The 27,392-nt window shown below is 49.3% G+C and overlaps 1 protein-coding gene across 1 annotated transcript; it reads left to right on the top strand.

The window, feature by feature from the left end:
* The first annotated feature begins 16,515 nt into the window (after positions 1-16,515).
* Positions 16,516-27,173, top strand: LOC119099259 (uncharacterized). The gene is made up of 4 exons (XM_037222381.1): positions 16,516-16,662; positions 17,775-17,847; positions 18,258-19,636; positions 26,622-27,173. Exons 1-4 carry the CDS (start codon positions 16,632-16,634, stop codon positions 27,140-27,142), a joined length of 2,004 nt encoding a protein of 667 aa, XP_037078276.1. The 5' UTR covers positions 16,516-16,631; the 3' UTR covers positions 27,143-27,173.
* Positions 27,174-27,392: the final 219 nt, after the last annotated feature.

Raw genomic sequence — 27,392 nt, 5'->3', positions numbered from 1 at the left:
TACGACCACTCTTTTTCTTCTACTGTATTTGACAGTGATATGTGTCATGCTAAGCCTTATGATGAGGCGAGAAAACACCAAGGAGCGGAAAGACGAAGTGCATCTTGTAGCCCACCACACAACCTTACAATGATGCCACTGGACAGCCTCAGACCATGCCTTCAACTGCAATAGGTCAGCAAACCGGGGAAGACGTCTGGTGGCCATCAAGCCAGAACAAATGTTAACGGGAGTAAGCCACGGGTTTTGTACGTTTTACTTATTATCATCAGACGCGTCCGATTTAATCGATAATATCAGTTTTCTCGAAATCCTCGTAAGTAGCTCAGAATTTGCATCTAAAATAGCCGCTCCTGCCGGAAATCAATCATTGAGCTCACTGCTCACCACTATTAGGGCAGCCCATTTCGTTTGGCTTGCTTTTTCCCGCGTGTGTATACTGTAATGTTTGTAACACACTGATTTGTCAACATGATTGCGGGATAAATGTTAAGAAAGCTTTGAACGTTTTTTTCTGAGAAAAGATATGCAAACGTAAGACAATTATCCGGCGAATTTAACGAAACGCTATGATGCGCTTTGATTTCACCCCTAGGCGTTGAGCACAGTGCCTCTTTACGTGGGGAGATGGACACGCAGCACAATAAGATATCACCAAGCGTGCAAGCATGACACTTAAAGGGAGTGCTCCACATTTATATGGGGTTTGGAATATGATACAAATATATAGCTAAACAAATAGATAAAGAAAATATAAAAACGTTATATAATACAAATAGTCATTTTGAAAACCATTCGGTGCTGTTTGCGATCTTTCCTAAGACTAAACCCTTCTAGTTTTTTTTTTAGCTACACGCTCTCGAAAATTGAGGAAGGTATATCGGGGAGAGTACTTCCAAGTCACCTTGACACTCATGGCGTCATAATAGCATCCTTTAAATCCTGTCATTTCATAAGTTATGCAGTGATCAAGACCAAGAAAACATATTGATTGTCGTGCCGTTCATGTCTTGCATTCGTGAGCGCCCTTTCCAGGCATAACGGCCGTCAATTGACTCTCAATCAATGTTGTGCAAGGTACGATGACGTAATCAAACCATGACACACTGAAGTGTCTATTTACTAGCAGAGAATTGTGCTGTCAGCAGCAGCCTTTTCAACTTGAAAGGCGTACCAACACGTTTAAGTGAGATTATTTCATCATATCTGATGCTTGCCTCAATATCTTCACACGTAAGACATTTCCTTTAAAGGGACTGATCCACATTTAAAGATATTGAAGTCAGATACTGGCACCATTGTTGACTCACAAGTAGCAAATGAACACTCTGCTTTGTTGTGCAAGTCTCCCACGTCAATGGAGCCAACGCTCCATTGAAAATGCTGCAATGTGTCCGGGGTCGGGCAGGAGCACATTTGCTTAATAGGGACCGGAATGTGACTCCGAAGGTCAAAGGGCCGCGGGCGCTGGTCGGGGCCCCCTGCAAAACAAAAGGAGGTATGGTGAATTACGATGCAAAGGTTCACATTCCCAATGAGATAGTGGAAAGAGTGCACGTAGAGTGGGGAGTAAAGAGTCAGTCAGTCAGTCACAGGCCCCAGTATTGAACGAGGGATCTTCCGCACCCCTTCAACCTGAGGCCGATAGGCCGAATTGGTGCCTCGGTGCGGACTATTGGAATTCCTGCGCCGGTAAAGGATCATTTGGAATCAGTAAGGGTCACTGCATCTATCCGGTGCCATATTTCCCAGTCAGAGGGTCTGCCGCACCAGGGAGCGGACCAGCTATGATGTATCCCTCTGAGGGTCCCCGTGCCCATCACGGGACAGTATTTCCATACCACCAGAATGGCAGTCGCCAGGGACCCCGAGATGGACCAGAATGGCAGTCGCCAGGGACCCCGAGATGGACCGGAATGTTCTTCATCTTCGGACCAGAACATTTTACCTGCGCGATGTTGAAGCGGATTTTCTGAACGGTATTAGCAGTCAGAGCAGCGCGAGCAAGAGCGAGGACGTCATTGCGTGATGCGTTTGTGGTGCTGTGCGTGATAATCCGTATCAATCTGGAAATCGTTCATGTGAAGCCTACGGACCAGGGCACCTTCTGCACGCATGCGAAATGATGTCCTAGAGCATCGGAAAACAGCACTTTCCGATGTGTCGTCATTTTTACCCGTCCGATGACCGCCACCGGGTGTTGCTGTGGGACCGAGTGATGCAAGGCCTGTGGAGAAGGCAAAACGGGGCGTCGTTGTTTTTTCTTCTAGACGGCGAGCGCGCATGCTTTAAAGTATTTTAAGGCAATCTTTTCGCTCATGGTTTCTACAGAAAGGATGAAATTGAACTGGCGGATAGGAGCCGGGCATAGGCGTATAATTTTATTTTAAAAATCATATCTACGCTGGTGCTCAATCCGCGGGCTCCTCAACACCTTTGGAAACCCCGCGTAAATCCGGAAACGCCACTGACTGTTGTAAGTTAAGAGAAAAGTAGAACTTACGCATTGCACGGTGACTCTGTTTATTGATGCATCCATTTAATTCCTGTTTAATTCCATTTGATTTGCCTTTAATCAACTGATTTTGTATTTATTGGATGCTAATATTTGAGTTGAGGGGCGCTTCAGCTGCAGCGGTTATTTTGCGCCCGTAACTGTGTTAAGTGATTGCTTTGATAGTGATAGTGATAGCTTAGTGTGATAGCTTAGCCCATTTGTAGTTTACGCACTAGGCCCGCGGTTTTCTCAAGACGGATGTAGGTTCCACTTAGTGCGAGTGACACAGAGTCAAGGACCATTAAACAGGCGAGTATATAATTCTAAATCCGATGCCATTCATAAAGGTTTCAACGACCTTAATGTTCATGACAGGGTTCTCATCAATGAGGGAACGCAGGGACAACCCACGCCGTGTGCTGTAGCCAAAGTAGCGCTGACGCTCAACAGCAAACTGGCGACACTGAACCAGTGCGTGGACAACTGACAGCGAGTGGTCACAACGCGGACACATGGGGACATGGCCTCCGAATAGAAGAAAACTGTATGTTCCGTACGTATGGTCGATACGAAGACGACACAGAACGTCATCTTCTTTAGTGCTGCTCCGGTCAGAAGTCGCCTTTCTCTTTTACGGCGCGGAGCTTGTTTCCCGCGCTGCCTTCAGAAGCCACACTCACCTGGTCTCAAGCCTCCTGACAATTTTGCTGTAAACGGGCGGACAGCAGCACCACCAAATCGCGGAACGGTACGCAGGCGGAAGGAGGTCGACAGCCAATTGTTCCCTCCTCGAGGAACTTGTTCTGTCTGTCGTAAAAAGCCGCGTCGGGTATTCTAAGAAAAACTCTGAAAGGCCGGATGTGCGGTAAAGTGAACAAATTTCAACGCGTTGGGCGAGCTCAGCATCTCGCAGCGTAGACACAACGGAGTCTCATTCGCCTCGACAAGAAGGCTCGACAGGACGCGCCGTGACTGACCCGCACGACTCGCCCCTCAGCCACCCGGATCCGATCAACCCGGGGACGCGGGCGAGGGACACGACGACCCCGATTACAACGAAAATGGGGAGTAAAGAGAGGGTCGGATGCCGGAATGCGAATGTTGGGGAGGGAGCGGAGCGGGACAAAGAGCAGGAGCTCATGTGCCGGCAGGGTCGTTAGGCCCTGAAATGAACACTTGCGCTGCCCATCCGTTACCGGAGCTGGGACCCGAGGCGCGCTGCTCCCTACGCTGGCCGAAGCCGGTGCCCCTGCAGGGTTTGCATTCTGGTAGCGTCTGGCTCTCTTTCAGTTAAGAGTTCAGCATAATCAAATGAATTCAGTTTGCCTCTAGGGGTAAAGTGGGCCACATCCGAAATACCACGCCGGTGGAATATAGCTTACCGCTTATAGAACAACGATGAGTAAACAAAGTGGCCAAAATCCGGAGACTATTTTCTTGAAGGAGCGGGCACGAAGTCTCAGGGCATCGCAATGAAACGTGGCCAACCCCTTGACAAAATCCAGGATCCACCCTTCCTTCCAGCAAGCATTCTCAAAACCAAAAGATACTTGTCATTGACATCTACAGTACACATGCCATCATGTCAAAGGTAATGGCGGATGCTACGGCGGGACAGGTGCCGCCATCCACTCTCAATGTCACCCTCTGAAGCGCCAGATCATTCAGGTGCAGTCAGTGCTTAAGTCGTCGAAACGAGGCCGTGCAGCATCACAGAACACGGTGCTCATTCCTTACGTTTCAACAAATGTCGCTTCATCCATAACGTCCACTGACACGCCGTTTGCTTGGTCGAACGCAGCGACGGCGCTCCTCGCTGTAATCCCTCTCTCAGCTGCCCACCCCGTGCCACGTGTGAGCGCTTTAAATGTGCCTGAGCTTGTGTGAGTTCCTGCAAGAGTGGTTGTGACTACGCGCTGTGATTCGAGTCACACTCGGAATCACAAACGAGTGCTGCTCTCAACGTCTGATGTACCGCGCCTGTTGGTAAGTGACGTTTGGTGGAGCAGCAACCACAGGTCGATCACGGGCCCATCATCATCCGACAACATCATCAAAATTCAGCAACATCATCAACATCCATGCACGTCAGCATAAACACCCTTATCCGAACACATTCTTCTGATCCATGGAACGACTGAATAAATCAATGCGTGGCTTTTTAAAATTATTTTGATCGCCTTCTGACAGTGGTTTCCACCACACTATTCCGAATGAAGGGTGAACATCTCCCGAATTAGGTGGAGTAGCCATCTTGTTTCACTTTTGTTGACCTCCTTTCAATATATGTTCAGTCCATGGGATGCCGAATACCTCTGTAAAAGTACAAATTTTGACCAAAATCCTTGAAAGAAAGTCCACTCGTCAGCATCAAAAGGTCCACTTTGCGGCTCTATGCTAGTCACCGTACATTTGGCACATAACCGAGCCGCTCATTCCGCTGAACGCGCCGGCTGGGTGGCGGCACTCGCGATCGAGTTCTGCGCGTGCGTCAGCCGCCCGGTAGTTTCCCCGCTGGACCCGCCGGTCGGGTGACTCACCCTAAGGCGGGTGAGGAGCGTTGCAGGGGCCGCCCGGGTGGATTTTGTGCAAGTACTGAAATCTTCTCCTTGCAAGCCCAGACGTTTCGTCTGTCCCGCCGGCGCGTAGAACAAACAATGCATTATGCCTTCTGTGATGTGATTCCATACTTCCACTCTGAGCGTCATTCTCAGCGCCGGGCCAGCCAACGCTTGCATCAGGCAGCTGAGGGAATTGCAAGGAGATCCCGCTCGCTGTGATTAGCCTAGCTCAATAGCCCCGCATCGCACAGTGTCGCATAAGTACGCTTCTGAAGGAATCATGATGCAGTTTTATCACATAATTTCCATATGAAGCGATCACGATAGTTTTGGAAGTAGTATATCACACGAGCCGTTTTGTTATCGTGCAATGCTCACATGCTCATTTGATCTGAATACGCAAGGTTGCCGTTGGTTGCGTGTGGACCCCGGCGTGGTGAGTGTTGGTGAGCATGCCCTACTGTAAAATGGAAGCGGTAACCTGACAAGATCTTTTCTAGTCTGATTCGCGAGAAGGATTGGCTGGAGTGGGGTGATCACTAGTCCAGTTCACGCAACCAGTTAAAAATCCGCTACACCCTCGAGCGCTTTCGCTTAAGATTAAGGCCACTGAACCACTGTAAAGTGAATGACTAACACTGGCTGTTTAGTCAATGTAGTCAGTAAACGCTTGATTTCTTCAGTTTGTTGACTTGAGAAATAAACAAACAGAAATGCATTTCCTGATGACTCCTGCCTTCTGTTTCACGTAAAAGGTAAACAAATCAACATAATACCAAGCAAGTCGTGCCCCCTGCCCCAATATCAAGTGGGCAAAGGTCGGTGACCCTTTTTTGGGGGAGGAGCAGGACTTTTCAAACAACACAGGGCCCTTTGTCAATCCTGTGCCCATCTTCCTCCTTACCAAGACTCTGGTTGCGCACCTAGATTCTAGGAAACATTGTGAATACGTTCTTGCGTTTACAGTCCGTTGGCCATGCTGGCCATCCGTTCTTGTACCTTCTGACATAATTCGCTCCGTTTCTCTTCGACCGCGCTACGGTAACTGATAGGCAGATTACGCAGGGCCAGTCATCTCAGTGGAAAGACCATTCTGACCACTATCATAACATCTGTCCTGAATGCAGTGCAAGCGCCATTGTGTCATTTCTTCACAAGTCCTTTCTGCAAATAAATGCTTTCGAACATGATCATTTGCCGCACCGTAGCGCCAACCACTATGGGGACGGGGTTCAGATAATGAAGCTGCGCTTAACGTAACGGCAACCACTATGGGGACAGGGTTCAGATAACAAAGCTACGCTTAACGTAACGACAACCACCACGGGGACAGGGTTCAGGTAACGAAGCTACGCTTAACGTAACGATAACCACTACGGGGACAGGGTTCAGGTAACGAAGCTACGCTTAACGTAACGATAACCACTATGGGGACAGGGTTCACATAACGAAGCTACGCTTAATGTAACGACAACCACTATGGGGACCGGGTTCAGATAACGAAGTTACGTCTAACGCAACAACGACCAAGCCAAGACACGAACGCGAGAAAATTTCGCTGCATTCTTTATAATGAATGCAACAAAGCGGCGAGGCTAAAGCAGACGCAATGGAACATAGAACGGAAATAAGGCAACGTAAAAGGATGCCAATAAAACGAAGACAACGAGCGAGGGCCATGTATCATCATATTATGTGTATCAACCACATCCGTCCTGTATCATTGACCCCTACGAGGCAACTAGTTACTTTCCCACAACGTCCAATCAGTTCAGATCGCCTCCTGTGATGACAGGCTTCTTTTCGCATGCTTACGCCACCTTCGTCTTACCCCCTATTCCCTACATCTTGATACCTTATAAACACAAAACGCCCTCTCAACACCTGACCTTCCTATCCGGTACACCATTGTCCAATCTGCATACACCTCCATGACATGGGACAGGTGAACTGAGGAACCATGATATGCGCGGGCGCACCAGCTGATCGATAAAAACTGCCCAGTGCCGAACACAACATGCATTTTGTGCAAGGTAAGCTGGTCATATTGTGAATTGTTGCCCATTCACCCCATTTGTGTGATGCTCCGCTGTACCAGTATATACCCGCTTGTGTCGTTCCACATAACTGCCCGTCGCGCACGGAGTTGCATACGAATTGCTGAGCAACACTTGGAGCAAAGCTCGCAAGTGTCAGGTCACTTTTACAATGGAATGCTGCGGACGTACAGTGGTAATAGTCGGCGATTATTCAAGTCGTAGAAACGAACCACACCGGAAGTTAGGTGCGCCGTCGCGGCGTCACTCCCAGGCACCCAACACAGCTCGGCGGACCTGCTCAGACCAGACCCAGACCAAATCAGCAGACCAGATCCGGACCAGTTCAGCCGATCAGACCAGCCCAGCACCAGCATAGCACCAGCTCAGCATGTGGGCGCTCCTGCCGGCCGCGCTCTTGCTGACGGCGGCGGCGCGCCGGGTGACGCTGCTGTCCGACCTGGGCGCCCCGGCCATGTCCCGCTTGGCCAGGTGCCGGTCGGCAGCGCCGTCCGTTGCGGAGTCCAGCCGCGCTGCATGGCCGTCACGTACGCCGGCTCGGTGGCGGCGGACGCCTGCTGCCGGTTCGGCTGCGAGCCCGGCTGGAGCGGCAACCACGGCGCCTGCTACATGTATGCGAACGCCACGGCCTACTGGGCGGCAGCCTTGGCCCGCTGCAGCGAGTTGAGGCCCGGCGCCCAGCTGGCGGCCATACTGTCCGAACGTACAGTATGGCCGCCAGCTGAACGGGAGAACAGGTTCGTCGAGGCGCTGGCCAGGCCCTGGCAAGGCCTCAGCCTCTCTCCTTACATCGGGCTCCGGCCCCGTCCGGAGTATGGTTCCAGTGTGTTCCGTTGGGTGGATGGTACTCCGGTGCACTTCACAAACTGGGGTGACAAGCAGCCAAGTCTGACCAAGATGGGTTCTCCCGTGGGCGCAGTTTTCAGCCGTAAGTCAGGAAGATGGTGCGACAGACCCGATTCGAAACGTCAGTGCATTTGCAAGCACGTTCCGTAGCAAACTTTATGCGCGGGTTTTGAAACCCTACATAGCATGGCTTGCCTCTGCATTACTGTGATTGGGGTTGAGATAAATGTTATATTTTTGCATCTGTAGTGCAACGAGCAATGTGTCTGGATTCCAAGTAGTATTGCAACGTTAAAAAATCCTGGATGCCTGGAATATTGTTAATTTGTCCTTTGTGTTCGGCCGTATCGCTGTAGACTAAAACGCGGTGATAGTGAAAATACCACGAGGCCCTGTAGGTACCTTGTGTATTTGTTCCTTTTAACTCGTGTTTTGGTCAGTCTGAAATCATTGGCAGGTTTTTCACACCAAAACACATGGATCAGGACAAACATGCACTTCAATATGCAACATTTCTTAAGCAAAAGGTGGCTGGTCACATTCATCTGCATGCACAGCTTTCCATACATAAACAGGAGTTGTACACACAGACAGCTTGTCTGCTTCACCTTTCATCCACTTCTTTGCAAACCTTGTGTACTGTTGATCAGGGGTGTGCGCATGATGCTACAATCGTGTAGGTGTGGGGGCGCGAGGCACAGCTCACAAATAAAAACCAAATTGCGTGTGCTTGAGTCGTAATAAAAACATGTCCTTGCCATACAGAATCCAAATATTAGTAGCCACACTTCTGGGAGAAATCAAGTTTTAGTGGTAGGCTAGGTCACCCTGACAGGCTGAGCCCCCTTTAACCGTTTTAAACAAGTGTGACCCCTGGGGGTAGGCCCTAGCCAATCAAGTTGTGTGAGTGTTTTACCACGATCATCCTGAACCGTATTTTGTAAAATATCTGTATGTTTCTTTGCATTCCTTACACTAAGTGTTTCTCAGTGCGTGTCATGAGTGACCTTTGTATCTCTGGGTGACCTTGATACCACTCCGCAATATTTGTCATGCCGCGTTAGAAGTTAAGGAACATCACCCAAATTGGCAACAAAACGACAGAGACTTCTTAGTTTCTTTCTAAAAACCTGGGCCACACTTTTCTCCCCCCCCCCCCTCCCTCTCGTCTAGTACTTACAAGTTATGACGCTTCATTTATGGTGTATTTCGCATTTTCAGAAGAAGTGTCTGTTCCCTGTTAATCGCCCTAATCGCACAGCTCAACTATTCAAACAACATGGAAACATAACCCAAGCGCTTCCACGCACAAATTTAGTGGAGTTCAAATCAGATCTGAAAAATCTGAACTTGCCATGCCCTGGTAATATAACGTTGACTGTAACCGTAACTGTAACGTTGACAGCCTTGCCTGCAGAGAATCATAATGGCTATCAGTGACATTACTTCTAAGCTCGTGCGTGTGTAGTTAGATCGTAGTTTTTACGGAAGCTAACTCTCTCACACTCATAACTCTTATAGCTCTCAAAGATTTCTGGGCGTGCAGGCGGTGTCTTAACTAATGAAATGCCTTTTGGAACATGCCTCCACCTGTCTGGAGGTAGCGAGGCTCCGCGGGCCAAAAATCTTCCTGTCCGTTCAAGATGCTCGTTGGGGCTTCTAAAACCTCAAAAATGTATCTGAACAAGTAATATGTGAAAAACAGAATACCGAGCCTTGCAAGATTCTTTGAATAAAATATGCACCACTGCCTTCTGGCAAAGTTCCGACTACGGCATCGCGTATACAAGCATTCAAGCTACTTATGTTACGTTCTTAGATTAGATCATTGGCGAACAACCTTTTGAGATATGGGAGGGGCATATGGGACTTCTACTTTGTTTTTCTTCACGCACGACCGGTGTTGGTGTTAAATGCTGCTCGGAGTTGGGGACAATTGCTCCCCCCCCCCTCCTAATCTGCCACCCTCGCATCAGATATGGCAGACCGGCTTGCGATTCCACGAAGGACACACGAACTTAGTGTTGGCTGGTTTGTTGCTGTTCATTCACGATGTTGTGCAATAATATACGTATTTCCGTGCTTAAAATGTAAGACATCATATTCCGTGGGGGACATGTGTAAATCAGGAAACATCAGACAGAACTGAACTTAATAAGTTCGTTGTATGCCTGCAAATGCGCTCACAATGCATCCCATGCTGTTTTGATGTAACAATTTAACCGAGTTCCATGACCCAATAAAAGTGAACTGGAAAATGTCTATTGTTTTGTCAGTTTTCCAAAAATGCATCGCTTGAGTAAATGACATGGAACGAGGGGCATTTCATTGCAGCCCGAGAGTTAAGATATTTCGATAGTCTGTTCAAGGCGTTACATTTCACAGGCTCATGTGAAGAGAAACGGTAGAAGCGGACGTTGTGAGTGGTCGTAAAATGCAGCTCCTCGCAGCTCTTTCATGTATCTGTTACAAACATCCACTTCACCGTAAGCCCTACCCGGTTATACACTGTTTCAGTGACCTGAGCGCAGTTTTATCTCCGCATGGGCACCGGCTTCGGCTTGCACAAGGCAAAAACGCTCCATCGGGTCACTGCTTCAGTAACGGATGGACAACGCCCGCTGTTCTTTTTAGGGATCATCGACTCTGCCTGTTTTTGAGTTCCTGTTCCCTTGCCCACCCCTCCCTCCATAACGCTCGCACTCCTGTCTTCTCGTCATTCCCCGTATTACCGGGGTCGTCATGCCCCCTTGCCAGGGATCGCCGCTTGATCGAATCGTGGCGAATAGATAGTCTTCGAACAGGATGTCTGTGGCAACGGGGGAGGGGGCGTAGGAGCTCTTTCGGGTCTGGTGACTCTTCGCCTACACTGCGACTGGGCATGCCTCGCGGGTCGCGGGTCTTCGCCTGGAGCTCTTGGCCGCGCGTGACGGTGCACGGTCGGTTGAGGGGCAGCATCGCCGAAACATGATGGTCACGATGGGGAGGAAGGAGTCTACCTCACTTACCCGGTTTACATGGGCAGCCGAGGATAATTGGAATTAAGATCGGAACGGATCATGCGACGTTAACCCTCTCGGCGAGGGGCGTTTACATAGGCGAAACCGGCTTTACGTCGGATTAACGGTCGATAGTTCGATCCCGCTTAGTTCGAATCAAGGAACGGATCATGGGCGAAAACTGCGCTTTTGAGGCGAACTGAACAAAACAAGAAGAAAAAAAGCCGGTACTCTGCGGATGGATGGCGAATGTCACGAGCCATGGTGGGCGCGAGACGGCGTTGAGAGCGAGGAGGAAGACGGACTCCGTTGGAAAAATGATCTGTGCGGGACTCATAGGCTTTATAGCTACAGCACAAGCCATAGCACTTGAAACACAAAAGTTGCGCAGTCAGCACTGCCAAATCTGTCACATAGGCAGTGTCATATGAAAATTTTTATTAGCGGGAAACTTTGGATAGCAGGAAATCAGTATTTTCTTGTATTGGCCAATGACACAAACTTACCACACTCAAATCAGTACACCACCCAGCATCATGTCATCTACTTTGCGCAGCCCAAGAAACACGTTACCTACTCCCACACTAATGCATTTATGAGCAGCCTGCAACAGTGAGCTAAGCTACAGAAATGACTCATGAATGCTACATAGTAAGTGGCAAAAATTGTGTAACTATGTTGTCTTTCCCCATCCAATGCATCATCAGAACCTGAGGGCAGCACTGCCATTCAGACTTGGCATGGACTGGCAAGTCAGAATGCAGCTATTTGCTTTCTTGACATACCAGGGTTGAAATATTGCTTTGATATCCTTGCAGGCAACAGCATTGGCTGATATGAACTGATGGCTAGGTGGCACAAACAGCTGTGTTTGCACAGTCCAAAGATCATAACATGTGAACCAGCCCGAGAGCTGCGTCATGACAAAAGCAATCTTGGCTCAAAATTCTTAACAAATTGTTCATTATAACAACAGTTCAATTATCCACCTCATGGTTTGCAAAGATATCCATCACAAAAAAGCACCAAGGGAACATATTTACTCACCAGTACAAAAACAGGTAATGACGTGCACCACAGATGTGTTCTCTGTGCATCATGTGGCATTAGGTTAGGTTTACTTAATTTATGCACTGTTTTCTTCCACATGAAATGCACAAGCCTGGATTTGGCAGAGTACTGATGACAGTTATTTTCATCCAGTGCTCACATTTGCTGTCTTGACATTTTGAAACCATCACCGGGCAATTTTGGTCCCATCATTAAAAATAGTCACATTCTGCACTGACTGCAATGATTTGTTGTCTATATTTGTTGATTCTTTGCATCATGCAGGAATTATTGAGATACCTATCTCACACACATTAAACTGACAAGCAACAAATAGCCTAATTGCATCAAAAACAAATTCCAGCCCCTGCTTCCTTGCCAGTTGGTCTACCAGTGTGACGTAACTTCATATTTCCTTGACGAGCCAGTCACCAATATTCAGCACATCCCTCCAGCCAATAGGTGGTCAACCAAATGTTCAAGTCACAGGAGGAATGTCTGCAAAATCAATCCTGGGGCATTTATGCATTCACTTAATGACAGAAACTATTGGTGCTCTCTGCAAGAATTGTTGAACAGTTGAATTACCTACCTCATGGCCTGCAAAGACACCCATCACAAAAAAGCACCAAGGTAACATATTTAGTCACCAGTACAAAAACAGGTGATGATATGCAACACAGACGTGTTCTCCACACAGCATCTGCCATCATGTTAGATGTTAGTTTATGCACTGTTTTCTTGCACACGGAACGCACAAACTTGGATTTAGCAGAGTAATGATAACAACTATTTTCACCCAGTGTTCACATTTGCTTTCTTGATGTTTTGACCCCATCATTGGGCAATTTCAGTCCTATCATTAAAAAAGTTCACATTCTGAGCTGACTGCAATGATATATATCTGTTGATCTGTCATATCATGCAGGAATTTTTAAGTTACCTTTCTCGCACAAATTAAACTGACAAGCAACCAGCATCCTAATTTAAGGAACATCTGCAAAAACACTCCTGGGGCCTTTAGGTCTTAACTTAATGAAAGAAACTTAGAGGCATTCTCTGCAAGAATTTCGAGCAATCCAAAAATTAAAGTGAGAAGTCAAAGCTATGTGAAATGACCATGTTATCTCCATCTGGCTTTTGGAAGCATAGAGCCTGCCCCAGATGTAAATTAATCTAACCTTTGGACGGAAAGATAACACCAACCACCGCCGACGCCTGCTGTCTGCATAGATCAAGCGCCTAACAAGGCTAAATTACGTGAGCATTTCTGTGCTGCTAGCCACTTAAGGCCCTCAAAAATTAGAGTAGTTTTAGCAGCATTGTGTCAACTTCACCTTCTTTCCCTTTTCCCTTACCATCTTGGACTTGGACCGTTTCGAGCAATAGCTAAACACCCGTGGAAAAACTGCAACACCGGACGAAGCTGAAATGGCCATGAACAGAACTGCGTGCGCCAGGCTTTTTTTGTTTAGACGTGACGGCCGATAATTCGAACGAAATCCCTTCCTGAACGGATGATCCTCTCACGGGAAGGGATTTCCTCCGGCGCACGATTCGAATCAGCGGAACGGCGCGTAAGTGTATGCATGGGCCGGATAGTTCGGATCGAGGACGGGTCCCGGCTCAATTCGAAACACAGCTGCCCATGTAAACAGGGTAATGGAGAGTTGGGTCGTTCCCCAGTTCGGCACTAAAGTAGGTGGTGAGCTCTAGCGCTGAAATCCAATCGGAATTGTATAGCATTTTAAACCAAAACGCATTCTCCCCCTTAAGAGCGGGACGATCACGTTCATCCCTGGAACCTGTGAAAGTTTTTCTCTCTTTTAGGACCTGGGTTTTTCAGAGGAATGAGACGAGGCTCTGACGCCTTTCATCATTTCAGCGCACAAACGGTCGTGAGTGCCGCTGTGACGACGTCCGGTGCGACAAAGTGCGCGATGGAGGGATACGGATGGGTTTCGTGACCAGAACGGAGGCCGACGGGACGATAGCTATGGTAGAGTTGACGGGCAGAATGCAGCGTTTATGACAGGGGTGGTAGACCCATCCAGCTACTGATGCACTTTACAAAGAATTATCTCGAGCAATAGTAATTCTTTTGTGACATTCTAAAATATTATTCGGTCAGCGAAATACTATCATAATTAGCATTACGAGAGCAAACAGCTGGCGGGAGTGCAGATGGGACGTCCTATCGAACCCTTCGAGTTCTGGCGTTAAGGTCAGCACCAGGCCAGGGATTGCCTAAGTAGTGACTATCTACCGTGACATTTGACTACCTTGATATCTGCGAAAATGAGATTCCAGACAAGCTGTTTGTGTTCAGTGTCACTGTTGCACGTGGGAGCTTAGACCACGAAGGGACGCAAACGGTGGTCTGCCAACAGCCTCATTTTCACTTTTATCGACCCGATCCGCCCTCGGAGGCACACGTGTAAAAATACGCGCGCATCAAGGTGGTCATCTTCATTTGCAACCCTATGCCAACCCCAATCAAACCATGCGTACGACGTACGTGTCGCACGTTGTGTTCGTGTACGTACGTACGCATGTACGTGTTGTTCGTTAGTGTACGTATGTTCATGTTCAGCATACATGAAAGAAAAAGAAACGGCAAAAAAGCCCGCAAAAATGTCAGTCCTTAATTCTGGGACGCTCTATGACGGCATTTGCTCTTGAACGCCGTGAGCGGCAAAGGCCGAAATCTCCGTCCGACTCGCGACCACCGCTGAAGAGAGGATCGCTGCCGAGCTCGTCGCTCCTTCCATTTGTTCGGCCTCCCCGGCTGTGTTAGCGAACTAGGCGCTGGCCTCTCTACCGATGTCTCTGCCCCCGCATCCCGTCGCTGGGACAACGGGCGGCAGGCAAACTTCCAACCTCACTGCCCTCCGGCGGAGCCGCCACTGGCGGCGAGAGAGGGCCGACGGACTGGTCTGGTGGACCGGAGGGCTCGCGCCAACGACTATCCTCCGTTCGTCGGTCCGACAGCAAGCGCGCACGCGAACGGACGTCCTGAAATATGCATGCCTCGGGACGCCTCGGGGCCAGGTATGTGGGTAGCGTTTCAAGGCCAGGCATATAACACCCAGGCATGAAGCCAGGCATGTAGCCAGGCATGTGTGTGTGTACATGATTATAGGCGTCTGCCGGTTGAGGCCAGAAAATCGTAGCGAGATGTTGTCCACATAACGCGTAGTCTCCGACGTAAGCCACCTAAAACGCCGCAAAAGGTGCATACGGATAAAACATGGCATTACATTTTCTGGTTAGCAAATAGGTAAATAGCCGATATGTTCCAGATTCGCCTGTTTCATTCGCATTTCAGACAGCAAATACCTTCATGTCCTGAATATCAAGATGGATGTTGTCCAAAAGAATACAGGGAGCGCTCTGCATCAGCTTCTGTAAATTCGAGGAGTGACATTTGTCTTGTATCACAATTTTTATTTTATTTTAAGCATTTGAAAATATATTGCAATACAGTTATATCCACAGGCTTAATCTGCAAACCAAGCCTCAAGCGTAATGAGCATTATTGAAACACACCGATTTTGAAAACCACCAAAAACGGTCAAATGTAATTGCCTTGTTGTGATGTGTCACACAGGCACGTCACATCGCGTCACATCACATCACAACACGAGAAGCTGACGTCCCAGGTAACGTAACAGTTCTCAAATTAGTGTCACATACCTGAAAGGTCGGTATGCATGTAGACCCTGCGTATTTCATCTACATTGTAAGTGCAAGGGCTAAGCTGCATGTCTCGGAACCAGAGAAAAGGGTTCGATTGCTTACGGCGCCTGCTCATGCTACAAAGGTGAGAGACAGGTGGCATCATACCCTCAGCAGCTGAGTGCGTCGTAAACCTCCAATAAAACAACTGTACATAAACTAATACATTGGCGTTTAACGCTGTCGACTCGAGAACAGGCATCTTGTCTCGGCGACCTTTGAAACAATATTTGATGGTTTAGGATGCGCAAGATCTTCCCATTCGCAGCATACCTGAGAATCAACCGGCCAACTGTTGACTATGCATGCCTTTTCCTGCAAAGCCGCTGCAGTGTACTGTTTTGCGTTGACTTTCAAGGACGTTTCATAGGCACAAGTCCTGGTAATGCGATGTGTTCAAGGATACGCGACAGTTTCGGGATAAAATATGAGAGGCCGAACAATCACATGCAGCTCAGGAATAAAAGTTTGTTAAGTTCACCCAAGCTTTGGATGTGATCGTCTTTTTGTGAACTAGCAACTGGCTATTTTAGGTTAAAGTCCCATACGAATTTTAAATATTGCCTTTGTAGCTCTAGTACACCCGCACCGCATGCAGGCAAAGCATACAGGACATTTTTTTGGTGGACCTAGTTCTGTGATCACAATCCACGCGTTGCAGAGACCAATAGAATAAATCGCCGCAAAAACTGGAAGTCATATCCAAGTCTAGAGTGCACGCGCATATCGAAAATCCGGTTTTTTGTTTAATCTGTGTGGAGTGACAAAGCAAACTTGCACACTGTTCGAAATATGAAGTTTCAATCCTTGAGCTAAAAATGGATGATATCCCAAATTACTTGCATGCTGTTTGTCCAGGCTGATACACATTCCGGAAGTCAAGATGAGGTTACCATCTATTTTCGGAAGGAGTGGTGAGTGACGACTTAAATAATTCAAATCCTCGTATCTCTGGCGGATCCGTCAATTTGATAGCTTGCAATCTACTACGATTGCTGGAATTTGAACAAACGTATCAGAAATAGCTTGAAACATTAATTGTTGTGTTAGGAGAACTTGCTCATGATGCACTGGTCACTTGTATTTAGACAATTTTTCTGCAGTACGCGATAGGATTATTGCCGATGCATATACGCAAGAAATGTGTCGTCGGCACCCACTATGTGTATCGCCATTGCTAGGTTTTTGTTACAGAAGGTAAGTTCTCACGCAATACCGGTCATTTCTTTCGGCTTGGGAACGTTTCTACCGCATGGTCTTTTCAAACTGCTACTTCAGTTTTCTCCGGGGCCTGCGATCTGAGCTCAAACTGGTGGAAGTGCACAAAGTAAGTTGGCCCCGTTTGGACAACCATAAGGACATATCGAAGTAAAACGCTTCTGATTGGTATTTACGTGCGTCGATTGAATATTCTAACGGTTGTATGCATTAATAGCAATGGCGAGTATGGGTGAGAAATAAACGCCAAATAAATGAAACCACGCGAACTGATGACGCCTGCTCTTTGGTTACAATTTGGCCGTAAATACGTGTATCCCAGTACTTCGCACGCTGGCCAATGTCAGAACGAGCACTGGGTTTTATGGGTGCCTCTAGAAGCATTCCTATTTGACCTTCTTTTCAGTTATGTCAATGGACATAAAGCCCGAGTAGGTAAAATCCTCTTGCCATTGTGATCTTACTCATTCAAGGTAATGCGAGATGTAAATGTAATGCAAGATATATTTTACGCGTTATAACTCAAAACAGCCTCGGCTGAAAAGAAGATTAAGAAATTCTTCGAAGGCATAAGACGTGAGGGCTGTAAATATATATTATTTCTAATGGCCTGAACGACCCACTGAACAGTGCCTGAATTGAGCAGCCAATTTAGATTGCAATAAGTTGCTCCATTCCTCAATTGTGGTTTGAATCACCCAAGTAAAACTAGCGAAAATCTTCCCCGAGTCAATATCCTGTTTGTGTTGTTGTAGTGCTTCGCTCCGTGCCCTTGTTGTATATTACGTGCAAACTGTCACCGTTTCAGCGTCGGCCAGGGAGCGACCGAGTGGCCTAAGGAATGTGCGACGCGTGGGACGTACACAACACCTCGGCTTCCGGTAAAAACGACGGTAGCATATAAACTGCGTACAATGTAGACTGCTTTCATTAAGTGTAAGAAACAAAGTGAAAGAGCAGAACAGATATCCCCACATCGCGGTGTCAAAGGTCGATACATGATTAATATTTGTACGGCAGCCGTTTCCCATGATAACAGGCAACCAACTCATTAGAAGGAAGAGGACGTGCTGGATGGTCGAAACATGTTCTTGGGCCAATGGTATGACATAGTTAAGTGTACTCTGGTTTCCATTGTTCCGCCTAGAGGTAACCATTCGACAATGAGACAACTTGTCAAAGAAAATGTTTTGTTTTGTGTTTCAAACTAATGACACCAGGATTTGCTCGATTGCTAAGCGTGCATGTAGAAAGCAAAATCCCGGCTTCAAGCAATCATTGGCATCCACAGAAAGCAGCTTCGAACATTCATGTGCTTCACCACCGAGGAGAAGCTAAGCCAAGGCGCAAGCGGCGATAAAAGAAAGAGGAAGCGGGGCTCGCTGTCACAGCGTCTGCGACTAACGGAATCCTCCGAGGACCAGTCGTGCTCCCTGGACGTGATGACCCAGCTGGTGCTGCGAACTAGCACGGGTACTCCGCCACCGCTGTCCACCGTCACGGACGCCGACCCGATCGATGCTCCGACCACGCAGCTGCGCCGAGGGGCTGCGCTAAGCCCCGTGCCAGCGGACAGTGTGGAGGCGTCCGTCTATCACGAGCCCTCCTCACTTACTCTGACCTCGCTCGACGAGGACCAGCTGAACGCTTACCTCAAGGTGATGTTCGAAAGATGTCGAACAGAGCCGGAGGAGCGCATCGCGGCGGAGGGTGACCCTGGCCAGTTCGACGGCGTTGAGCAGACTGCATCCGCAGACCAGCAGCCTGACGGCAACGAAGCCCTCAAACGCCCCATCGTCATTGAAGAAAAAAATGCTCAGTCGTGTCCAGGTATCACCACCGGAGAAAGCAAGCGGTGCTCTAGAAAACCGATCCTGCGCGCCCAGTGTGAAGAGCTGATTCGCCGTCATGAGGAGCTGTTCGGCCCGATAGTGATCGGTGAGCCGACACCAGCTTCTGACGCCGTCGCGTCGGCAACGGCGACGGGGAGTGAGCGTCGTCCACCGTCGCTCTCGCACTGCCTGCGCCAGCCGAGATCCGAGCTGGCCGGCTGCGAGCCGTGCCTGCCGCTGGTGCCGCTTGGGGCGCACCTGAGCATTCCGCAGGACCGCGGCCAGGGTCCTGAGTGGGCTGAGTGGCGGCACCACTTCAGCTCGGGCCCGGACGGCGTGTGGAGGATTGTCCCGCCTGCTCAGGAGGCCCCGGAGGAGGCCGAGGCAGTGGCGGACGCCGCGCCCCTGCCGGCCGACGCCGACGCCAGACCCAAGCGGTTACTCGGGTCGCTGCGGGATAGGTGCAAAGCACTGTTCCGGCACGATGAAAAGTCGGAGAAGGCTTGCGATGGGTTTGGCGACGCTTTACCGATGTCTGCCAATGCTCATGGCAGGGATCTTGGATCAGGGACGAAGCCCAGATCGGAGTTAGTAATCTCTGAAGCGAAAGCTCAAGAAATTTTAATGGAAATGAAGGACGAGGCGATCGAACTGTGCACCAGCCACCATCAGATGTGCCCGCTGGTTCAGACATCCTGCGACCCCGAGACTTACAACAGCCACTCTTTCCGTCACTGGAAGCGATTCTTCCGCCCGAGAAGTCGGGAGTGGCCTTCGACCGGGACATCCAGGGACCCAAAGGCCGTCACTTCGGGGAGCGTGGAAATCCCACGAGCTTGTAAGTACCAGACCTTGCAGAACTCCCATTTCAGTCCAATCCCACTGCCATGGCTTGGATATTACTTCGTGCACCTATGTGTTCTCCCCTTGCATCATAACTGCACTGAACCCGCAAACTCAGAAAAAGCTTGTCTGGTTGTCACAGAATAGAAAGGTGTAATAAGGTGACCTGACCTTAAACTGGCCTGAACTCAACCCAGCAAAACAACTTAGCCTGGCCTTGACCTCTGATTTCTGCTTAAGTCATAGTGCTATTCCGAAGCGCAAAACCTGCTCCTTCCTTAGGTGTAGTTTATGGAGCTCGCCGAATGATTTTATGGATACTGGGGTTCTTAAATTGTCTGAGAAGTTCGTTGTTAAGGATTTTTGCGACTTGTTGCGTCATTAGTACCGTCCCAGCGGTGGACTGACGGATTTTCGGATAATATTGATCATCGCTATCGATCGCCGGTCAATTTTGTTATCCGACCCTTGTATCATGAGGAAGCATGGGAAACAAGTATTTTGAGACTTCGTTGCTTCCACCTCTAGCTTCACCATTGATATTAACCATCTATTTCCGAGCCAAGAGACGCCACTCCTTCGTCAGCTTGCCCACATCCGTTTTTACCCAGCTACCATCTGAAGAAGCCTTTGGTTACCCGTACGGTTGACATGAAGTGTAGACTCAAAGTCCTTCATAAGGGCATGTGGGTTCTACCCTCTCGTCCACATCCGGTGTCATATATCCGAGGGGTTCTCGGCGTCGGTGCTGACACTGACGACATAACATGGATGCTTCATGAGTTACAAAAGTTAGATTGACAATTATTGCTTAATAACAACCGCCCGGTGCGTTTGCCAGTTGTTATTTGTCAGGCATGGTATTCAAAATGGGTTTCTCAACGCCTCTGTTGGCCCCCTTCTTCGAGTGTGATGCTCAACAACGTAATATATTATCAGGTATAGCAATGCTGCCATTGCAACATTGTATATACTGTAGGATAAATTCAAAACCGACAAAATAATGCATCTGTCCATACTAATCAAAAATCTGTACGTTATGGATCGAGAAAATTAGTGGCCAATGCGATATTCTGATGTACTTGCAACATTTTTCTGGCGATAGTTACGTGGCACTTGCCCACTTGCAGCAGACAATGAAATAAAATGAAATTTGATGACAAGGGCGCAGTTACTTCTGTCTCCGGTCCAAATTTGGTCGAGAACCGGTGGATGGTAAAGGATTTATTCAGCTGCTTTATCTTCCATTGTCTCTCTGTTAACGACGCACCCTCAAGTCCCACGCAAGATAGCAGGCAGTGAAATACCTCGGGCAGTATTCGATCAGCATGAGATGTGTCAAGTTTTCCGATTTCGAAACAGTTGCAAGGAACGATGCACAGATCGCACCCATTCTCATCGATGGGGCGCTGCAACGGTAACGTAAGGGTCTCCGGCTGAGGGCGCAAAGAGGGGGGGAGGGGCGTCTTAACGCGTCGGCGTTAACCACTGCGCGTCTGGGAAACCAGAGGTATGGGGTTCGATTCCCCGCGGCGCCCGCCCTTCCTGCCAGGGTGAGAGGCAGGCGATGCCATATAGCCTCAGCAGCTGAGTGCGTCGTAAAACCCCAATGACATGACACACATGAGGGCGCAAAGAGGAGATTATACCAGCAAAATGTGAGTCGACATACGCAGTCCGGGCTCTCGGGCCTTAACCGCGCATGCGCCGGACGTGGGGCGTTTGCTTAAGACTGATTTCAGATATCAGCAACTAGAGCGAATGTGAGCGTTAAACTGACTGCGTGGTGGTAGCAAACGTGCTGTCTATAAACCACTAGCCGATCGCAAGGCTGCCACGTCCATGCATATACATAGAGTATACCGGGAGTGCCGCGTCTCTTTAAGTCTGACTGCAAAAACTGTGTACCCTGCAACGTTAGCTACTGCAGACTTGTTTTCATCAAAATATGTTGCGCATGATAGTGAAAGCCACAATAGCTTTGATGCTATTTGGGCAAACGAGCATTTCTCAGAATTGAAGATGGCAGCAGCCGCAATCTTGAATGCCGGCTAATGTTCTTGTTTTGATTTGGATGACACAGCTGGTCGTGTAATATCTTACTGTCGGCATCATTGTGGGTGGTGATTCCCTTTCTAGACTTATTTTTGGGCTAAGAGGTCTGGTTCATTGGGAAGTTAGAGGTCAGATATCACACTCAGTGAAGACTTTTGACGTACAGTGTCGCCACATCTAAAGAGACCTTGAGCACAATACTACCAGTCAGCACCCGTCGCATTCCTCTCCTATCTTCCATAGTTGTCATCTCTATGCACACCTAGTTCCCCTGCATCGTCAGCAGCAGTTTTTACGTCAAAGGCCCGTGCTGTGGCTGTTGCAGCTACAGCGTACAGAATAGAATGTCCTGCTTTCAGTGATGCGGTAACAGGTAACTATATCCAGGAGTGCCACGGGAGTAACTTGAGATAGCTGGTGTGGCGACGGAGACTAACGCTATAACCGAAAGCTGTCAATATCTCTATTTTCTCTTTTTCACGGGGGGGGGGGGTGGGAAGGCGGAAGCTTGTTCGCGGGGAGGGGGAGCTAGGAGTCTAGTGGGCCAGCCGAGTCTCCCAACTTTCAGCCACATCTCCTTCGGTACCAGGAATTGGCCAGACGACGCGGTACAGAAGCTGGCCGAGATCAATCAACATCTGATCTGCTGGCACTACGGTCTCGCTGTCCGAGTGTTGCCAGGCACGCTCGGCCGCCATTAGCTCCTCTGGCACGCTGGGAAGGTGCTTCATATGTTTCACATGTCAGCTTAGGGAGCAAATACAATTTTGATGACCTGCCACGAAAAAATGCGGCAGCATTGCCTTGAGACAGTTCTGATGGAGGAAGTTGTCATTCAGCCATCAGCGCATGCCCATGAGCGCCAGCAGTATAGGCTTGAAGAGGCATTTCACTCCCGTGATTCTGGTCAGGTGCTCTCTGGATGTTTCGAGGTAGACCCCAGCTTTCGCACGTCTTGGCGCCTATTATATACAACCTCTGCAGCAGGATGGTGATAGCAGGGTGCGTCCGTTGCGACTCACCCACCACGCTATGCAGCGGCAGCGCTTCAAGCGGCCTTCCAATCTAAAAGCACCTCAGCTCCCGGCAAAGGCCCTGTCTACCGAAGAGTCACAGATTCAGCCCACTGCCCTCAGGTTCAGTCTGCAGTGAACCGTGGCATGGCTGTCTAAATGCCACAGGGCCAACAAGCCGGCCGGGGGGGACGATTTTCAATGTTCAGCATGACCGACTGGCGGCGGGCTCTGCTCTGAAGCATAAGACAATGGGGGTGTTCGGCCCGATGGTCGGCTTGCCACCTAACACGAAGACACGATTCGGTCTACGTTTGTGTGTCTCGAAAGGACACTCAGTACTCTCGGGATGTAGCACATCTATCTCACAGCCAATCTCCGCTTGTGTCATACTACATGCCTGCTCTAATCTAACGACCCTCAGCGCTGCACCAACCTCATACTTCACTCACACTGGCGTTATGAGCACTCATGATGCATGGGCGCACTTCACACAGGCATGATGCGCACTCTGATGAGTGTCCTGAGCTGTGAAGAGACACTGATGAGGGGGTGTATCGGGTGAGGGGACGATGAGGGGGGTACTGATCTGCCGTGGGCGTAAATATGAGTACAACGTTTCGTGGCGGCACCACCAGCAGGATAGGGAAGGCTCTAAGGGCACATCGCCATCATCGTCATGCTGCTGCGTGTCTTCTATTAATGGCAACAAGTCATACCAGCAGCTGAGCGAATGCCTGGAGTCAATCTGAGAGCACTTGACGGGGAGGTTGTGGGCAGGCTCTTGGGGGGGGGGGGGGGGGGGGGGAGCGGTGCGCGGGAACAGCACATGAACGATTGCATCGAGGAGCGTGATATTGAGTGTCAGCAACATGCAGATTAATCAAGCCGCTGGACACAACCGCTATGGCTCTAGCTCCAGAGGCTCCTCCACGCTTATTTACGGGTTCGCAAGGTTTGACCTGCGCCCAGTCGAGGGGTCTAGCTGTTTTTTTTTTTGGCTTAGATTGTTTCCCAGACAGCTCAGTTTCGCCTCGAAAATGGGTCGATGTGAGTCCGCAGGCTTCCTTGATTCATTGTTTCCACCATTCGGTATATAACTATAACAGCATGACTTATCAATTCAGAAATCACGTCCTGGCAGCGTTGTGTGCCACTCATAGCCTATGGCTTTGCAGCGGCAAGTTTCTGAAGGGATACTTTAGTACATCCGATCGCCCATGTCTATGCATTCATTTTATTCGCTTATAATACATGTGTCGAGCATATAACGCAAGCTCATATCATTATAGTGTGTGACACATGTAGGTACTGCAAGTTCTACCTTCACAATTCAAAAGCAGAAGACAACAAGCGGCATATATCGATCAGTAGAGACAATTTTGAAGAATCAATATCAAGTATGATCTTTGGCTTTCTAATCAACCTTTATTTTGACCCCATGCACTGAAAATAGCCGCAGGAATGAACTGCCTCCCATCGAAAATCCCTTACAAGAAAACGTTATCACGCGACTCTCTAAGCCGTTGAGATAAAACTTTGAAACTTGAATAACATGCAAGATGTCGGCGGCCATCATTTTTAAGTCTGAGAAATATCAAAATCTATCCAACTAGCAACCAAGCTAATTAGGCTCTACTAGCAACATAATACTGGTTACGTATAATATTTTCGCCGAAGGGTCTCGGTAGTTGACATTACAAGGTCTCATGTAAAAAGTAAGAGCATGGTAACTATCGTACACGTATTCAACCAAACGAAAAACATTTTCTGTATTACACGGGTCGCATATAAGGCACATGCACATACAACTATGGGATATAACACATGTAGTTTCTGTGAGTGGTACCTTTGCAAGGAGCGCGAGAAGACAATGAAATACATGTCGATCAATTGAGGTAATTTGCGTTATTTATTATCTCTTTAATCTTATATTCCCAATTTGACCTTAAATTTGACCGCGTGGTTCAAAACTAATTGCAGAAATGTACTTCCTATAACAGAAAACCACGCCAGAATGGTGTCACACGACCCTCCAAGTCAACAAGAAAAAGCTTTGCAACTTGACCTGCATTCAAGATGGCTGCTGCCACCGTCCAGAATTCCGAGAAGTTCTGAAAAGCTGCACAAGTAGCACTTAAGCTAATTCGGATCTCCTAGCTACACGGGACATTTTTCCATCAAAAACGTTCGCGGTAGTCAACATCGCAGGTTTTCATATGCTAAGCATAAGGGTAGAGACTTGACTATATAGTGAACAGAAACAAAAGGTTTCTTACTTGTTTAAGCTTCTTAAACTTTCTTTTAAGCTCCGCAGAATGCATAGGCAACAAAATGAGCACTGAGCAATAAGCAAACTGCACGTCATAATCACTTTCACTACAGCAGCGAAAAACAGGCAATTGTCGAAGAATGCCAGGCATTGTCTATGTGCCAGGTAATAATGGAGTACTGGAAGTCCCCGTGGTGCAAACGTGCTTGTGGCGTGAGTTTCACCCGTCTATTTATGCAAACCGCGCTCAAGCTTTTACCTTCGACGGACGCCGGCGACGGGCGTTGGCTACCAGTTGTCGATTGTCCTGTTGTTGGTTGCTAGATGGGTGACCTCCGGAGAGGTCAGGCTGGTCTATGGAAGCGACTTTACCGATGTTTCCGACCATGTGCCTCGTGTGACTAGACGACGTCCAGGTGATGCTGACGACAGCGAGCTCTTCCTTGTGCGCAAATGTGATGATAATCAGCAAGGGGTGTCTGCCGGTCACCGGAAGTCTTATTTCTCGGCAAGATGACGCCTTGGTGTTTGCTGAGTCACCCTTCCTTGGCTTCCGACGCCATATGGATGACAGCCGAGTTGAATCACCTGAGGGCGGTGTGGTGGCCGACTAGCGAACGGTACTTGCGTTCTGAGTACCGCCGGTGGGGCAAGCCGCCACACTTCCTGTTGACAAGCAAGTCATTGCTCACACAAGAGATCTCCATTCCGACCACCTGTGCGCGCCCGCGCTGTGCGGTGGTCGAATAATTACGGTCACAGACTGGTGCTGGGGAGAGCGCCAGGTTGTGACGAGTTTCGGACCTGAGGCGTAGGTCAGATCGCCTCGCCCCGCCCCCATCCCAAAGCGGGCGAGTCACGGCGTCATCATGGCCTACATCCTGACCTGGTTCATGATGACAACAAAGCTCGTTAAGATTTCACAAGTCTCTTGAGCGGCAGGGCTGGGCTAGAGCAACTAGACCTCTTAATTGCACTACACTTCCTCTTTCGTCCTGTGGAATGATGTGGACCGAATGATTGACTCGCTATTGATGAGTACTTATCACTCGTACCACCGTGCAAAATTAATTATAAGTGAATTTATTTTAAGAACGATTCAAAAGTTAGCAAATATCTTCAACTAACGTGAAATCATAAAAACCCCAAGAACCGTGGCCCGGCACTTGAAGAATAGTGCCCTTTTTGTATGCTCTGAATGGCTGGGTCCCTTCCAAACCCCCACTGTCCATCCAAACCTTTGGCCAAACCCACATTGACATCCAATCATAACGCTTGGAGCTCGTTGTCCCGCAATGTCGTCCTTTTCGATTCGGCCCACCGGACGCATTCCGTCCAGGACTTTCCATAGAGTCTTGCCTAGCCCGTATTGCCCCGCCTGTGTTGGCATCAGCTCGCCAAGCACCGCTGCTCGTCCAATTGCTTATTCGATGTAATGAACACACACGAAATATCGGCCCACGGATGGGGCCGATAGTCACTTCCTTCACGGTGGGAGCCGACCGATCTCGCTATTGAATGGGCTGCCCGGCAAGTGGGTGTGTTCCTGTGTGGGACAACTGTGTGGGATGGACTGATGGCACTGTTTTGCGATTTGACCCGTCACGTGTTGTCTGGGCTGACCGGCAATGCTGTTTCAGATGTGGAGCGGCTGGCGGCTGACCTGGCGTCGCGCGGTCTACCGGCGCGGGATCGGCTGCCCGTTACTGGCTGGTGGGGCACCTCGCCGCTGCTGGAGGCCGTGCTGCAGGTGGTGCCGGCCGCTACCGACGGCGCCCGCATCGCCGCCACGCTCGCCTGCCTGCGCGCGCTGAGCCGCCGCGTGCGTGACACCGGCCTGTCAGGTCTGGTGGCCTGCCTGGGCGGCGACCCGGCGGTCCGTCGCCCAGAGGACCGTCAGGCCGCTTGGCTGACGCGGCCAGAGCTGCCGCAGCTCTTCGCTGCCGCCGGCTTTCGGCCCGGCCGAGATGACGCGCTGGGTGCTGCACTTGCCGGGAGAGCAGGGGGCGCGGTCAGGGCCGTGCTGGGGGTGGACCGCGGCGGCAGATGTGCGCCGCACGCCGTTGGCGGAGACGGAGGTGCCTTGTGCGGAGGAGGCGCCGCGGTGGTGGCGGAAGGATGGATGTGCTGTGGAGCAAGAAGCGGAGACTGTGAGGAATAGCGGTACCGCTCACGCCGAGTGTCAACAAATTCAAACGGTCGAGGAGGCAACAGTAGGGTTGGAAGATGGCGAGGTCGCCCAGGGAGTGATCAATTCAGGGTCTAAATCTGTGCAAAAACGGATGGATTATTCTGTTCACGATCCCGTTGTGAAACAATCAGCTGGTCGGACTGACACCGACTCTTCGGAGCGGTGTGAGGATGACACGAGGTTTTCCTTGGGGACTACGTCAGACGATGTTGTGCTGTCC

This window comes from Pollicipes pollicipes, unplaced genomic scaffold (assembly GCF_011947565.3).
Source record: "Pollicipes pollicipes isolate AB1234 unplaced genomic scaffold, Ppol_2.1 Scaffold_4740;HRSCAF=5597_pilon_pilon_pilon, whole genome shotgun sequence".
NCBI lineage: Eukaryota > Metazoa > Arthropoda > Thecostraca > Pollicipedomorpha > Pollicipedidae > Pollicipes > Pollicipes pollicipes.
Note: the sequence above shows the minus strand (reverse complement) of the source record. Positions and strands in the feature narration are given on the sequence as shown.